Source organism: Neospora caninum, chromosome XII (assembly GCF_000208865.1).
Source record: "Neospora caninum Liverpool complete genome, chromosome XII".
Classification (NCBI taxonomy): Eukaryota; Apicomplexa; class Conoidasida; order Eucoccidiorida; family Sarcocystidae; genus Neospora; species Neospora caninum.
The window spans coordinates 5,402,759-5,417,040 of record NC_018398.1 but is presented as its reverse complement, the minus strand read 5'-3'; the positions used below and the strand labels follow the sequence as shown (position 1 = coordinate 5,417,040).

Sequence of the window (14,282 nt, the reverse complement as noted above, 5' to 3'; positions counted from 1 at the left end):
TTCTCGTCTAGGTGCGACTGCGATAGTCTCGAAAAACGCGACGGAGCTGTGTCCACTTGAAACGCGCAGCGGCATCCTCTGTTTCTCTTCCTTTCGCAGTGAAGAAGAGGCGAGACATGCATGCACGCGCCTTTTCCCACGCGACAAACGAGTGCGAGGCCGACCGCAAATACGCGAAAACAAACAAATTCACCACTTTTTGCTGCAGTTACCCTCCGCTTCATGTTGTTTGGAAAGCCCCAGACACCGCCCAGACTCCCAAGCCTTACTAAATTGCGTTCCTCTCTCCCTTTTAGAGGCTTCTTTCTGCCTCTTCCCGCGCCTCGTTCCCGACAAACGACCGTCTTTTCAGCGCTTGTCAGACCGGCCGGAATCCGAAAAAATGCATGCAGTTGCATTCCCGAGAAAGACATTTGAGACTCGGACAGAACGCGAGTCACGCCTTGCGGCTGCAGTTGAAACGCAAAGAACCCTGTGACGCCGCGGCTTTGAATCCTCGTCACGCGCGCTTCTGCCTTTTGCGAGAGCGCGACTCTCTGAGGAACGAAGGTTTCCGGAGTTTTCGGATCCTCAGACCGCTCGGCCCCGGGCCCCAGCGGACGCATCGGCTGCTCCAGAGAAGTCAAGGCTTCTCCACAAGACCAACTTTCCCATCGAATCGGCCGACACCAACAGGGTGTCTTGCAAGTTCGTGGCGACAGCCAAAATCGGCGCCTGGAAAACACAGAAAGCAGTTTCAAGAAGCGATCTCTACACACACACACGGCGACAGTGAGAGATGCGGAGCGGGGCGCACATGTGAAGACAGACATTCAAAGAGGCAGAGGCAGGCAGTTCGAGACACACGCGAGGAAGACAGGCAAACGACCCTAGACAAAAACACCGAGACAGACGGTAGATCGGCCGAGACAGAGATCCGTGCATGGATCGATATGCATCTGGAGACACATCCACGGGAGAGGTAGGTACACAAATATGCGTACAGCGAAATGTATCAAAGAGAGAAGACACGCGGGGAAATATCGCAATCCCGAGCGAACCCAGATGTCTCTAAACCCAGAGAATTCGCGTTGACAGAGACGCAGAGACACTCGTGACGTCTCGTTTACTTGGTGGTGTTTGAGCGAAATGGCCTTGAAGTTCGCCCCTTGCTGAAGCGAGAAACAGTACACGTCCTTGTCTTCACTTCCGGTGATAAGCCAGCCGCCTCCGAAATTCGAGAACCAGCAGCGCAGAGGAAGCAGACTGTGCGCAATCCTCACGCGGTGGCTGAAGAAAAACGAAACGCGGATTTCCAGATTGTAAACCGCAGCGAGATGCCGCTCGTCGCCAGGCACAACCGGCAAAAACACACACACTCTCCAGTGCCACCAGAGAGACCGACAGACACAAATACACAGTTTCTACCCTCTACCTGCCAATACATATATACAAATATATATATATATATATATGTTTACGCACCTCAGTACATCCATCCATCTATCGATCTGTATATATATAAATATATGTTTAATGTATCGAACGGGCGTATGGAGCGGTGTATTAATATATCTGTGTGTGCGTCGTTCCGTGCGTCTGTTCTCTGCTTGCCCTCGCAGTGATGCTCGTGACTGCACCATGGAGCGGTGAACAGGACAAAGAGGAGCGAAAGCAGGGGTTTTTAACTGAAAAATAGGTACCCACGACAGAGCTACAAAGCGACGGGTCACAAATGCGCCGAGAGATTCAAGCGTAATCGTATTTGCCCCTCTCTTTCCTTCCACACGAAAACGGATATGGCTTTTTGGAGTCGATTTCTATGCGATCGGCGACGAAATTCTGCGCGCGTTTCCTCACCGAACAAGGAGGTTCGTGAGAACCCCCGGAGGCGGACCGTAGATACACTCGACGATAGCGACACTCGAGTCGCAGCAGTTTATGAGGAGACGCGGATACTGCCCAGGACCAGTACTGGGCACAAACGTGATGCAGGTGACTGCGCCCTGAGGGAAATCGGAGAGACAAATCGACAAAAATCTCAGCCTTTCCCCGAGGCCGACAAGCTACGGCACTGAGCGCCCCTCTCACCCTCGACGTTCCCCTCTGGACTCGGGTTGAAACACACAGGCCGACATCCACAGTTAGAACGAGACACACTTAGGAAGACACGGAGAGAATGACCCAGACTGAAATACACCCCCTACGCGCACCGAGAAGTATCGACCAAGAGACTGGGGTGAGGCCACGAAGACAAACAGAGAGAACCACATATTTCCGCGCGTGGGCGGCGATCGCGGCTGGTTCGCCTACCTTCCCGAGAGTTGTTTTGAATTTGAATCGAATGTTGATGGTGTCACTGGCCTCGAGGACGTGCACGGCTCCCGCCTTCGTCCCAGCGAAGCAAAAGAGACCCGTGTCGTCAAACTTGAGTGCTCGAACTTCGCTCTCAACTTTGAGTTTTTGAATCACCTAAAACAGTCAAAGACAGTCAAAGACACCCACAAGCGACACTTCCACCTACACACTCACCGAAAACAGATAACCAGCGTCAAGAACTGGCATGCGCATGCACGCGTTTCTTCTCTATGTGTGTGTGGATACGGACGGCTAGGCTCGCCTGTCTGCGTTTATCTGCCTGCATCTCTCTCTGTCTCCGTGAGCGGGGATATCTCCACAGGCGTTGCTACGTCCGGTCTGTTTGTTCTTACGCGGCCGCTGGTGGCGCAGACGAGGCGAAGAATCGAGTTCGAGTTCGAAGCGACGAAGGCTGTGGGATTGAAGGGCAAAAAGGCGGCTGCGAGAGCCGGAGAGGAGTCCGTGAAGACTTTCAGCATGTCTCCTGTGTCCACATGCCTGAGGGAGAACGGCGACACCGAAACGCGAGGAACGTGCAAAGAGCGACAAAACACCAAAAAACGGAGACTCGAGACAGACGAGCAGCGCCCGCCAGTGAAACGCCTCGGCACCAGAGAGAGGCGAGTCGCGCAAAACCCTTCCTCGTGCCTACGGGGAATGCGAAAGACGGCGCATGCAACGCTGCGGAAACCCAGCCCCGGCACGCTGCAAGAGAAGCGACAGACGCTCACCAAAATCGAACAGACTTGTCGATCGACGTCGTGACAAGCTGGTCTTCCAGCAGAGAGAAGAAGAGACAGGTGACGGCGCGGCTGTGCCCCACCTGCGCAGGAAGAGGCACGAGAGAAGAAAAGACAAAGCGTTTCGAAACAAACGTCGGGGAGTGAAATCAACGCTGTACAGCTGCCTTCCTCTCTCTTTAAAAGTCGCCTTTTTACAGACACACACACACACACACATAAACACACGAGCGGGCGCCTTTCTTCCTCTCGGGTTCACGCCACCCGGCCTCTTCATCGCGTGATACGACGCGAACCTTGCTGGCTTCCCTTTCTCGCACACGTGCGAGTGTCTGCGTCACAGATGCGTTCTGAGAGCCGTCAAGAATCGCTCGCGTTTCGCATTTCCGCCCCCCGCACACGTACCAGCCTCGAGTGCACAGAGACCGACGGGCCGAAGTGTTCTCGGTTGTCTCCGGGAGGCTTCGAAGCCGGAGCGACGAGGAGCGAAACCTGCTCTTGGTCAAACATTTGTCTCTCCGCCTCCAGTCTATAGCACCTGTAGATCACCACGCTGCCGTCTTTGCTCGCCGCCGCCAGAAGGATGTAGTCGCGGTTGTCTTTCTCCTTCCCGAAAACGACGCACGTAATGGCCGAATCCGAATCCTACAAAAACACCGCAACGGCTGAAACAACTGACGAAGTAAATCGTCAAATGGACTTGCTTCCCTTCAGACGAGCGTGGACACTGTACAGGCACTTTGTACCTCTCTTGCGGAGACCAATGCGTACACATCTGCAGCCGCTCCAGTAGTGACGCATCCACCTTCGGAGTCCTACCTCTCTTTTCTCTCCATCTACTAACAGTGTGTATCTCTCTATCCATCCACAGCTATCTGCGTATCTCTCTCTATAGCTTTGCCAGTATATCATTCTCTCTCTGTCTCACATGATTTGTTCCACAAGTGTGTGCCGAGGACTGTCCGTTTACCTGTAGCTCCTGCACGGGGACGACGCTGTGTGCGTCCATGTTTCGGCTTTTGAGTTTTTTGAGCATCGCCGACCCACCGGGCTTCATGCTCGGCCGGAGGAGTTTCGAGTCCACAGACTGCTTCGCTCCGGAGGCCAGCGCGCTGCCAGGCCCCGGCCGCATCGAGGACTGGGACAGGAAGGAGCGAATGCTGTCAAATAAATTCGCCGACAAACTCCCCTGGCGATGCGTCCCGGACGCGCTTCCCGACACTGACGGCGACTTCTCCGCGCCGTTCTCCCGCAAACCAGAACCCGCTGCATGCGCTGCATTCGAGAAAGACAGCGACGCTCCCCGCGACGCCTGCGCGGGCGGCCGGGGAAGCGCAAAGGGGGACAGCCCCGCAGCCGATCCCGGCTGCAGCCGCGCGTGGTGTTGAAGCATCGCCAGGCGTTGCTGCTGCAGCATTCCCCGCCACTCGGCCATCAGTGGAACAATCTCGTCGACCAGAGACTCCAAGTGGACGAGCTCGCGGTAATGACACCGCAAACCCGCAGCTGCACACACAGGCAAAACACCTTGTCAGTCCCGAGTCAACCGCGACGCGTCTCCGGTTTCCAGCTGACCAAACAACCCCATCAAGCCGTCAACACACATCGAGAAAACCTCGACCTACCCCTATCTACGCAAGAACACATACGCAGAAACGTATATACATACAAATACATATACATATATATGTGCATATACATATATATATATACATATATATACATATATATTTACATATACATATATATATATATATACATATATACATATATACATATATACATACAGATATATATACATATACATATATATAGATAGATGAATATAAGATGATGCCCCTTGGCTTTCCAGGAGGCAGGAAAGCGCTGTTCGGGCGTTTCCCTAGTTCAGCGAGACGGGCACGCATGCAGAGGCATCGGTCCTGGGACGCGAGAGTTGGACCCAAGTTGGCTTCAGACGCGTGTGTGTCTACACGGGCGGCTCGGCGTCGGTCCCTCCGATTTGCTTTTTGTCGCTGTTTTCCCGGCAGCGCTCGCCACTCTCGGCCGTGCGAGGCAGCCGCCCGGCAGCTTTCCTCATTTGCTACGAGCAACTCGACGTGCCTTTGTCTCGAATGGCGGCGGTGTCGACTTGGACGGTTCCTTCACGGGCGGCGACCCGCCAGCCGTTCTCGACGAGGTAAACGCGGCCGCTGACGCATGCGGCGAGGCCGTCTTGCGCGGCAACTTTGGGGCGACACGGCAGGACGACGTTCGTGAGGACTTGCAGAGCCTCGTCGCACGTTTCCGGCCTTGTGGGGTCGTACACGACGGCGACGACGAACGCCTGTTTCACGCGCAGCGCCGGATTCTGTTTCGTGCGTGAAGGACCCGGGAAGTCGAGGACGTTCACCCGAGTCAGTTCGTCGTCGCGCGGCTTCGCCCCGCGGGTCGGCGCGTCTTCGGAGTCGCGCGGGTACACGAGCTCGTAGTGCTGAGGCAGTTTGCTGAACGGCGCCTGGTCCTCCATCTTGCGGCTGACGCGCAGCTGCTCGAGATGCACTTCGTCGCCGAGTTTGATGAGGAACTGCTCGAGCAGCCCCGTCTTCCCGACCCCCGCGGGGCCGAGAAGCAGCAGATCTATCCACCGCTGGTCATGCAGCACGCACTCCCAGTGCTCAGACGCGAGCGCGACGGAAGGCAGCGGAGACAGAGTCTTGGTCGCCGCCAGAGCTCCGTCGCCGTCAGGCACCTTGTTCCGCTTCTCGCGCAACAAGGTGCTGGACACGCCGCCCGCCTCCCCAGACGCGAGAGACGAGCCTGGCTGCTGCTTCGCCGCACCCGCGGAAGACAAGCGGAAGTGCGTGCTGCTGGCGCTCGAGTCCTCGAGGACGAGTTTGTAGCGCGCTTCTGCCTCGCTGCGCTGCGTCTTCTCCTGCTCGAGAGCCGACTCCGCCTCCTTCAACGAGGCCTGCAACTTGGCGATCAACGTCTCGTGCTCCGACTGCTGCAGTTGCGCCTCCGCCTCGCGCTTCTCCAACTCCTGCCTCAGCGCCTTCAACTCCTCGTCCGTCTGAGTCGACAGCCTGTCCCCTGCGAAGAAACGAGAAAGAGAGAGTCAGAAGTGCGCAGGAAAAAAAGACGAGAAGGCAGAGAGCGAAGGCGAGGGACACAATGCGCACACTTAGGCTCGGGGATCGGCGACCTCTTCTCACCTTGAGACTGTTGAGCGTCTGCGTGGTTTGAGAGTCTTCGCTTTTGAGTGCCTGGTGTCATCTGCGGCGTCGACGGCGTTGAAGAACCTGCCGTTAGGCTCTCCTTCAGCTGCTTCACTTGCGAGGCAAAATCTTCGTTCGACGCTGAAAAGAAGGAAGAAAACCGCAGTCCACACACGCATAGCACTATCCCGCGAGGAAAAAACGCCAAGCACGCGCGAATGCAGCACAAAAATCTCGACATCCTCACGTCTGCGCACGCATGCATAGGAAGCACAGACTCGCGCGTAGTAGCCCGGGACACGGAGACAGTCTCTCGGGGACCGAGTCAGCAGTCTAAAAGACATATTTGAGAGGACAGTCTAAAAGACATATTTGAGAGGACATACACAAACACCACCACACACATCTCTCTATGTCAGGTCGAAGGTCGACGCTTCATCTGTACATTCATGTACGCACGCAAATACATAGGAATATACATCTATACATCTATAGAGTCTCAGCGTCTCTCAGAGACTGTGAAAAGAAGACGATGATCGGACTCCTCAGAAACCGCCGCCTACCTTGAAGAGAGGCGACTTCCTCTTTGGCGCGATCGAGTTCTTTGTGGAGTCTCTGGATTTCTTTGAGAAGCTCTTCGTTTTTCGCTTGCAACTGGAGAACGTGGCTCTCGACTTCGCTTCGCTTGCTCCTCTCTTCGCCGAGATCGCGCTGGAGATCCTGCGCCTTCTTCAGCAGGCCCGAAACTTCCCGTGCTTCCTCCCGCAGCCGCCGCAGCATGCGCCGAGCGAGGATTCGCTTCCACCTGAAAAGACAGAGCCACAGGCGGCAGTTCTTTCCATTCTTTTCGTCCCCTCCGCCTCTACATCTGCCGCGTTGCCCACACTCCGTCCGTCTCCCGCGTGTCTCCTGTCTATCGCCGGGGTTCCTTACTTGAGTTGCGCCAGAGTTGCAGCCTTCCGGAGATCTCGGTAGGACGCCCGCTGTCTGTGCATCTTCCACGTCGCCTGGATTTTCCCGGCTGCTTCATGCAGCTGCAAGTCGCGCAGTTTCGAGCGCGTCTGCTTGCCTCGCCAGGCCGCCTGGATCGTCTTGATTTGCTTCAGAGTCCTCAAGTAGCGCAGACGCGCGACGGCGCCGCGCAAGAAAGTCTCGATGCGCTTCGCTGCGCGGTCTTGTCTCCGGCGCCAAGCCTCCAATTTACAGAGAAACATGCGAACGTGGGACTGGAGGAAAACAACCGTCTGCCGATACATCAGGAAAAAGCGCCTCTGGACGAAACACTTGTACCGCGCCTGGATGGCCGTCGCCGCTTGGACCCGAACGCTCATCAAACTCGCCGACAACACCTCGTACCTGAAGCCCAGAAGACGCACACACGCAAATCCCCCAGAAAGGTGAGACGTGCTGAAAGGCATATGCACAAACGGCGCGCGACAGCATATATACAGAAGGCGCGCGACGGGCATATATACAGACGGCGCGCGACAGGCAACAGTCACTCTCCACTTGCGGAAACGCGAACAAGAAACAGTGGGAGACGGGGAGACGCGCTCACAGACACGGCAACTCCCGGTTTGAGAGAGGAGAGATCTGGAGCTTTCGCTCGGGACTGCGCCGCTGTCGATTCACCGCCCGCAATCTGCCTCAGCGTCGGTATAATCTCTGAGACACGAACAAGAGAGCATCTGCGTTTCCGTGCGGCGCCACTCTCGGTTCCTTTCCCCATCCGTTTTTTTCTCGCGGCGACGCTCTGTTTCCTCCGGTATTACAACTCCTTACGCTTCGTTCTTGAAGAAGCACAGAGACTTTCCCACCGCCCACGTTTTGTCGTGGGAAGGCGCATCCTTCTTCTTTCTATCCAGGTTGAGTTTCGCGTCGAGGTGGAGAAGCAGCGCCTGCGCGCGTTCGCGCCAAGTCTCCGAGGACACAGTCCCCTCGCTCTGCATGCAAAGCTTCTCGAGAACGGCCTTGTCGGCCAGCGCCTTATAGTCGAAGAAGCAGTCCCGGTGAGAGAGGCGCACGGGGTAGCCGGCGCGACTGACTTGAACTGCTTGCAGGACACCGCCGTAGCGCAGCTGTTCGTTCACAGTCACGCGATCAAACAGGTCAGGGAGGTTCTGTGGATTCGGCTTAATGCAGCGAATGAAGTGCGGCGCCGTCTTGTTGACCGTGTCCATTAGGGAACCGAGTTGTTCGCGGAACTCGCTCGACACCGTCACGAACTTCCGCTTCTTTCCCACAGAGGCGCCGTCCTCCGACGCTCCGCGGTTCAAGAAGGCAGTGAAGAGATGCGACACGAACGCGATGGAAGACGCCTTGATCGCCTCCTGAAGATCCAGCGACAACTGGTCCTTGTTCTTCTCCAAGAAACCGTCCGAGCAATACTCAACGCTCCCCGCGAAATGGTGAACCACAAAGCAATTCGGCTTTGTCTTGATCACCCCAAAACGCTTGTGACCTGCACACACAACACGCACAACGCGTCTGCATCCACAAAACATGCCGCCCCGCCAAGCGAAGACCTCTCCAGATGTTTGCAGGGATGTATGCATTGACTATGTGAGCACGGAAAGACTTGCATGCACTCGAATGCAGTTAGATATATAGATATACAGATCTAGACGCAGACAGATCTACGGATGTGTTGACTTGATCAGCGTGTGTGTGGAGGAATCCCCTGCCTCCGTCGACGCCGTTCTGGCGAAAAGTGCATGTGTTTTCGGATACAGAGGTAGGAACGAATGTTGATAGCAAAGGAGAGAACTGGAGGGATCAGAAACACGGGTGAGCGGCTTGGATATATAAAGGTCTAGATTAAAATTCGGAGAGGAACGCGTCATGTCTACTTTGGCGGCTAGGAAGAACGCTCCAGCTGCACACGGAGGCGCGCGCCCAATCGAGACGCCTGCATGCGTGTTGGTCGGCGGGCACAGACGGTGAAGAAAAAACCAGTGGCTCCCCCCACAAGCACGGCACCTGAAGGGACGAACGCTGTCTTTTTTTTCTCGTTTCCTCTCTTATATCACCCTTCTTCCTCCTCCGTCTCGTCTCTCCGTCTCTCTTTTCCGTCTCTCCGTTTCCTTTTCCTTTGCCGTACCCGTGTGTTTTTGGCACACTTTGTTGTTGAAGCCTCGGTCTTTGCCGGCGGGGACCATGCACTCTTCGTCGAGCATGGAGAAGAGGCCTAGAGGCTTATCTTGCAGCAGCGCGACGCAGTCGGCGTTGTCTGGGAAGTCCAGCGGGTTCCACTGGATGCCTTCGGCGCGGTAGAGCTCCTCTTCGCACTTGAACACAAAGGTGTTGAAGAAGTTCTGGAGACGTTCGTTTGTGAAGTTGATGCATAGCTGCTCGAACGAGTTGAAGGCGAAGCACTCGAAACCGAAGATGTCGAGCACGCCGCAAAACAAAAGGACGTCATCGGGGCTCTTCACCTCCGTCAAGTACCCAATCGACTGGTTCGTCCGGGCAACGACTTGCAGAAACAAACAGCCGTACAACGCGCGACACAACGCGTCCTTCATCTCCCACGCCTCGTCCGTCTTCAACGGTTTCCTGACAAGAGAAATCGAGAGGAAAAAATCCACGCATACGTCCCGAAAGCATCACGCGCGCCGCTCTACGCCGCCGCGCTGGTCTCAGACCCCGCATCGATGCGCGGGGCAAGCGCGCAGCCGGCGTGTGTCGGACTTGCCACGAAGCCACGCTCTCAAGAAAGCAAACAGCAAAACGCATTCTTTGCCAAAAGGCAGACACACAAAACGAGCTCCGAGGTGCGCGAACGAACGCGGCGAATCGCGCTACGAGTTCCTCCGACGTTCTCTCGATCCTTCGCGGCGTGTCGGAGCGGTCACACACCGACACAGACATAGACAGACAGACACAGACAACAGCCGCTTTTTCCCAAAAAAAGGAGAAAGTGTGCACGCGCTATATTTTTGTCCAACACAAACCGTCGTCTTCGCGCCAGGCGCTCGCGACCCGCGTGTCCTCTGAGCAAACACGTGTCCTTTTTTTGCCAGTTTTTTGTTTCTCCGAACTTTGCCGCACTTCCTGCGCCTTCTCACCGGTAGCTCTCGTGCATCGTCTTGATCGTCCGGTAGCACATCGCTTCCTGCAGCGCGTCGCTCTCGACGCCGAGAAGACGGCAGGCCTTGCTGACGTATTCCGCGCAGCTCGGGGCGACTTGAGAGCCTTCGCTGTTCCCTTTGGGGGTTTCGAAGGAGACGTTGCCGAGACACAAGACTGCGCCCACGACCGAGAAAATGTTCATTTGCTCCTCAGGCGAGATACCAACCGTTTGCATCGCGAAGACGGTGCTGTCAAATTCTTCGCAGTCGTCCACGCCCTGCAGCGCGTGGCAACTGCTCTTCGTCAAGTACTTGAATTTGTCGCGCGGCTCGAACAAAGACATGTCCATCTCCTGAGGCTTTGCGTCTGCAGAGAAAAATCGGAGACGAGACGCGTGGTCCCACAAGAATTGCCCCAAACACACCGGGAAAGGACGCCGAGAAAACGAAGAGACACCGACGGCAGGGTCGCAGAAAAAGTCTTGCAGCCTCCCAACACACGCAAACGCCCAAACAAGTCCGTGCAACGCAGAGTGAACGAAACAGACACCCATCTTTCTACGTCAATAACAACACACATCTCGACATACCTTACAACTCATATATAGGAGTGTAGGTGTAAACATCGATTCGACAGTTACACAGCTGCTGCCAGAGGGCATATACCCACACAAGCATATACATACATACATACATACATACATACATACATACATACATACATACATACATACGTATATATATCATCGGCATGGATGGCGTAGGACGGGGTGTATACTGACCAGCTGCCTTTCGGAATTTCGGGGACGGGAAGTAGTAAATGCCTCCTTTCTGTGCTGCTGCTTCTGCTGCTGCACACAGTTGATAAAAGATGTGGTAGTTCCGCTCTCCCTCCTGCTGGTCGCACACGCGAACTTTCTCCAAAAGATACGTCTGGATTCGCGCGCCACAGAGCCTGCAAACAAACATTTAGCCGCCTCCACACACGCGTAAGCCCCGCGACGACAGGCGCACGCCTCCCTCTCCCTCGACGCGCACGTTTAGACTCGGGTTTACCGGTGCACGCGTTCCTTTCCACGGGCGCGTACATCCAGGACTGGACGGCACAAACACACAAAAATAGGTATATATATATATTTGGGCATGTGGGTTGACCCACAAAAAAAGAACGTCTTTCTGTCCAAACGTGTACCAAAAGTAACTATACATACGTGAACAGACCGGTTGTCTGAGACCGCATTTGTTCGTATTATCATTTACATATATATATATATATATATATATATATATATATATGTATGCTTGTGTGGAGATGAAGAGGTGAATTTGATAAGTCTGTGTGGCAACTTTTGTGCGTTTGTGGGCCGACCTGGCTTTGAAGGCTCACCTGCCTCGATTGCCCGACACGCGCTTCGTTTTGTTTGTTTGGAACTGGAGTTCGATGAATTTCCCGAAGCGACTGCTGTTGTCGTTTCGAAGGGTGCGGGCGTTGCCGAAGGCTTCCAAGAGCGGATTGCTCTCGAGGACTTGCGCCTCGACTTGCGACCGCCGCTCCAAGTCGTCGCTGCCGGCGCAGGCCAGGAACTTCATCACGAATTTCGTGCTTTCCGTCTTTCCGGCTCCACTCTCCCCGGAAATGAGAATCGTCTGACTCTGTTTCTCGTTGCACATACCCTCGTAGGCTGCGCTGCTCGAGGCGAAGACGTGAGGCTGCCGAGAAATCGGCAGGGAAGCGGGCGAGGAAGGAGCGGAAGTGGAGCTGGGCGAAGAGGCAGGCCGTGGCAACGCGGGGAACTGGGAACTCGCAATGTATCGGACGAGTTGCTGGTTTTAGTCGGGGAAGAGCGCGAGACAGAGCGCCGCAAAATACCGGACACAACAAGACAAAGAGCAAGATACGCAGGTGAGCGCGCGGCCGAAGCGAAATCTCTTCCGACTCAAGAGACACACAGCGACAGCGCGGCCAGCCGAGTCGCGAGACGGCGTGGTGCCAACGTAAAGACACGATGCAACCAGACAATTCAACGGATGTCGGGGGGGAGAACGACAGAGACACACACACATTCGCACGAAAATGCGTGCATGTGCCTGTGCCGCAGCCCTGTCTCCAAACACACAGTTGTGCAGGTGTCCATACAGCGAGGCGGCGGTTGACTCAAAAACCCATGTGCTGCACACCTACTTTCATGTCATAGAGACCGGCGATTTGCTTGAACGGATTGACCGCAATGAGGATGGGACCAGTGAATGTGTAGATCTCGTCGATGTCGAAACGGAGGTTGAGAGAGTCGAGGACCGCCGCCTCGTGCAAATGTGTCAGCATCGTCAAGTCGGTCGGCGCGCTGAGGCCCGTGGTGTTCCACACATCTGGAGAAACGGAGACAAAAGACGCCAGGTCACACAATGGAAACAGGCAGCCGCTTGCCGCTCCACAGGAAACCCGACGCCGCAGTCCCGAGAGGAAACAACACTCGGATGAGGCGCGCCACGCGAGAGGCTGTGTCCACGTCGTCCAAAGCAGAGAGCGTCAAGGATCGAGGCAGAGACAGCGTGGCCGCACGCGGAAGCAGAGGCAAGGGCCGATTCCTCGTCCACATGAGTCCACAACTCTTGAAAAATGTCGCACTTTACGAGTCAAGGAGCCTTCAAGATCCCCTCGGTGGTTTATGGCATGCCATCATTCTCGTCCCGGACAGCCCAACACTGTACACTTCGACGCAATAGCCCCCGCGCGTGTTCTCCCCGCATTCTCGATATAAATTTGATGCGATGTTTCTCTGGATCGATTTCTGATTCCCCGGTTCCCCCGTCTCCATCTTGTCTCTACAGTGCGTACGCGACAGTTCTTGTATCGAGAGCTCGCCTGGAAGCGGTCAGTACCGATCTCAAGCACACACATGCATATGCACTGACCGAACTCGGAGTCTTTTGGCAAACGCCAAAGACAGAAGGCGCGCAGCTACGGGCACCCCCTCTCCATGTCCTCAAATCCTCAGCGCAAGTGTACGGCTCGGCAAACGCATCTTGATCAATGGACAAACATCGGTACACATGCATGCAGAGGCACTCATGAGGATTTAAGGCACATGGTTATACAGCGCGCGTCTGTTTCGCCGTGACGGGTGTTTCAACGCAACAGTTGCTGCAGCTGTAGAACGCCAAGTCTAGAGTGCTCCACCTGCATGCCGCATAGTTGGTGATGCATCGTTGTGCTTCTTGTGCATGCACGCAGCGAGAGAGAGAGAAACTGTCATGCGCTCAAAACCTTACCGGTATTGCAGAGATACCACAGGTCGCCTTTCCTGAGGTGTACGAGTTCGTTGTCTGCATCCACTCTCGCAGTCAAACTGCCATCCTCTTGGATTTTCACGACCTCTGCTGTTTTCCACACATCAGCGGGGTCAGAGACGTAGATTTTCGTCCCGACAGCGCAGCGAACCTCTTCGTCTCCCTGGTCTCCGCCTCCGGTGGGAGACGCCCCATCCAACGATGAGGCCGTCATGTTGTCTGAATGGTCAAGGGTACCAGAAATTGTGCGCTGGAGTAGAAGGCCTTGCGGACAAAGCAGAAGAAAAGAGCGAAGATCTCCACTGAATGGCGTGTACGCGCTCTCGTACTCAAGTTACCTTCTGTTGGCAATCTTGGTGGTCACCGAGGATCCGCAGGTGTCGAGATTTACAGTCATTTCTCCGACCCAAGGAGCGCGGAGAACACAACGAAAAAAACGAGTGACTGAGGCATGGAAAGGAGTTGGCCGGACGGAAGAGAAAACGAACTGAAGAGAAGGCAGCACTGATGAAGCACCGCAGAAAATCGGGCGCCTCCCCGAATGAGGCCCGGCGAACATTGACCCGCGTGGGGAAACCGCGGGGAGACGGGACAAGAACGGAGCGCAGCAGGTAAAACTGGGCGGAGAAAAACGGGAAAAAGTCGCTGAA

The 14,282-nt window shown here is 55.3% G+C and overlaps 1 protein-coding gene across 1 annotated transcript; it reads right to left on the bottom strand.

Annotated features, from left to right (window-relative positions):
- Positions 1-570: 570 nt before the first annotated feature.
- NCLIV_067140 (Myosin, related) lies at positions 571-13,846 on the bottom strand (the record flags this gene model as incomplete). Its single annotated transcript, XM_003886265.1, has 19 exons — positions 571-714; positions 1,110-1,269; positions 1,840-1,985; positions 2,293-2,451; positions 2,691-2,835; positions 3,069-3,160; positions 3,483-3,722; positions 4,048-4,583; positions 5,172-6,149; positions 6,272-6,415; positions 6,838-7,079; positions 7,208-7,630; positions 8,057-8,735; positions 9,375-9,829; positions 10,342-10,711; positions 11,127-11,299; positions 11,732-12,054; positions 12,527-12,711; positions 13,615-13,846. 19 exons carry the CDS (start codon positions 13,844-13,846, stop codon positions 571-573), a joined length of 5,826 nt encoding a protein of 1,941 aa, XP_003886314.1.
- Between the last annotated feature and the right edge of the window lie 436 nt (positions 13,847-14,282).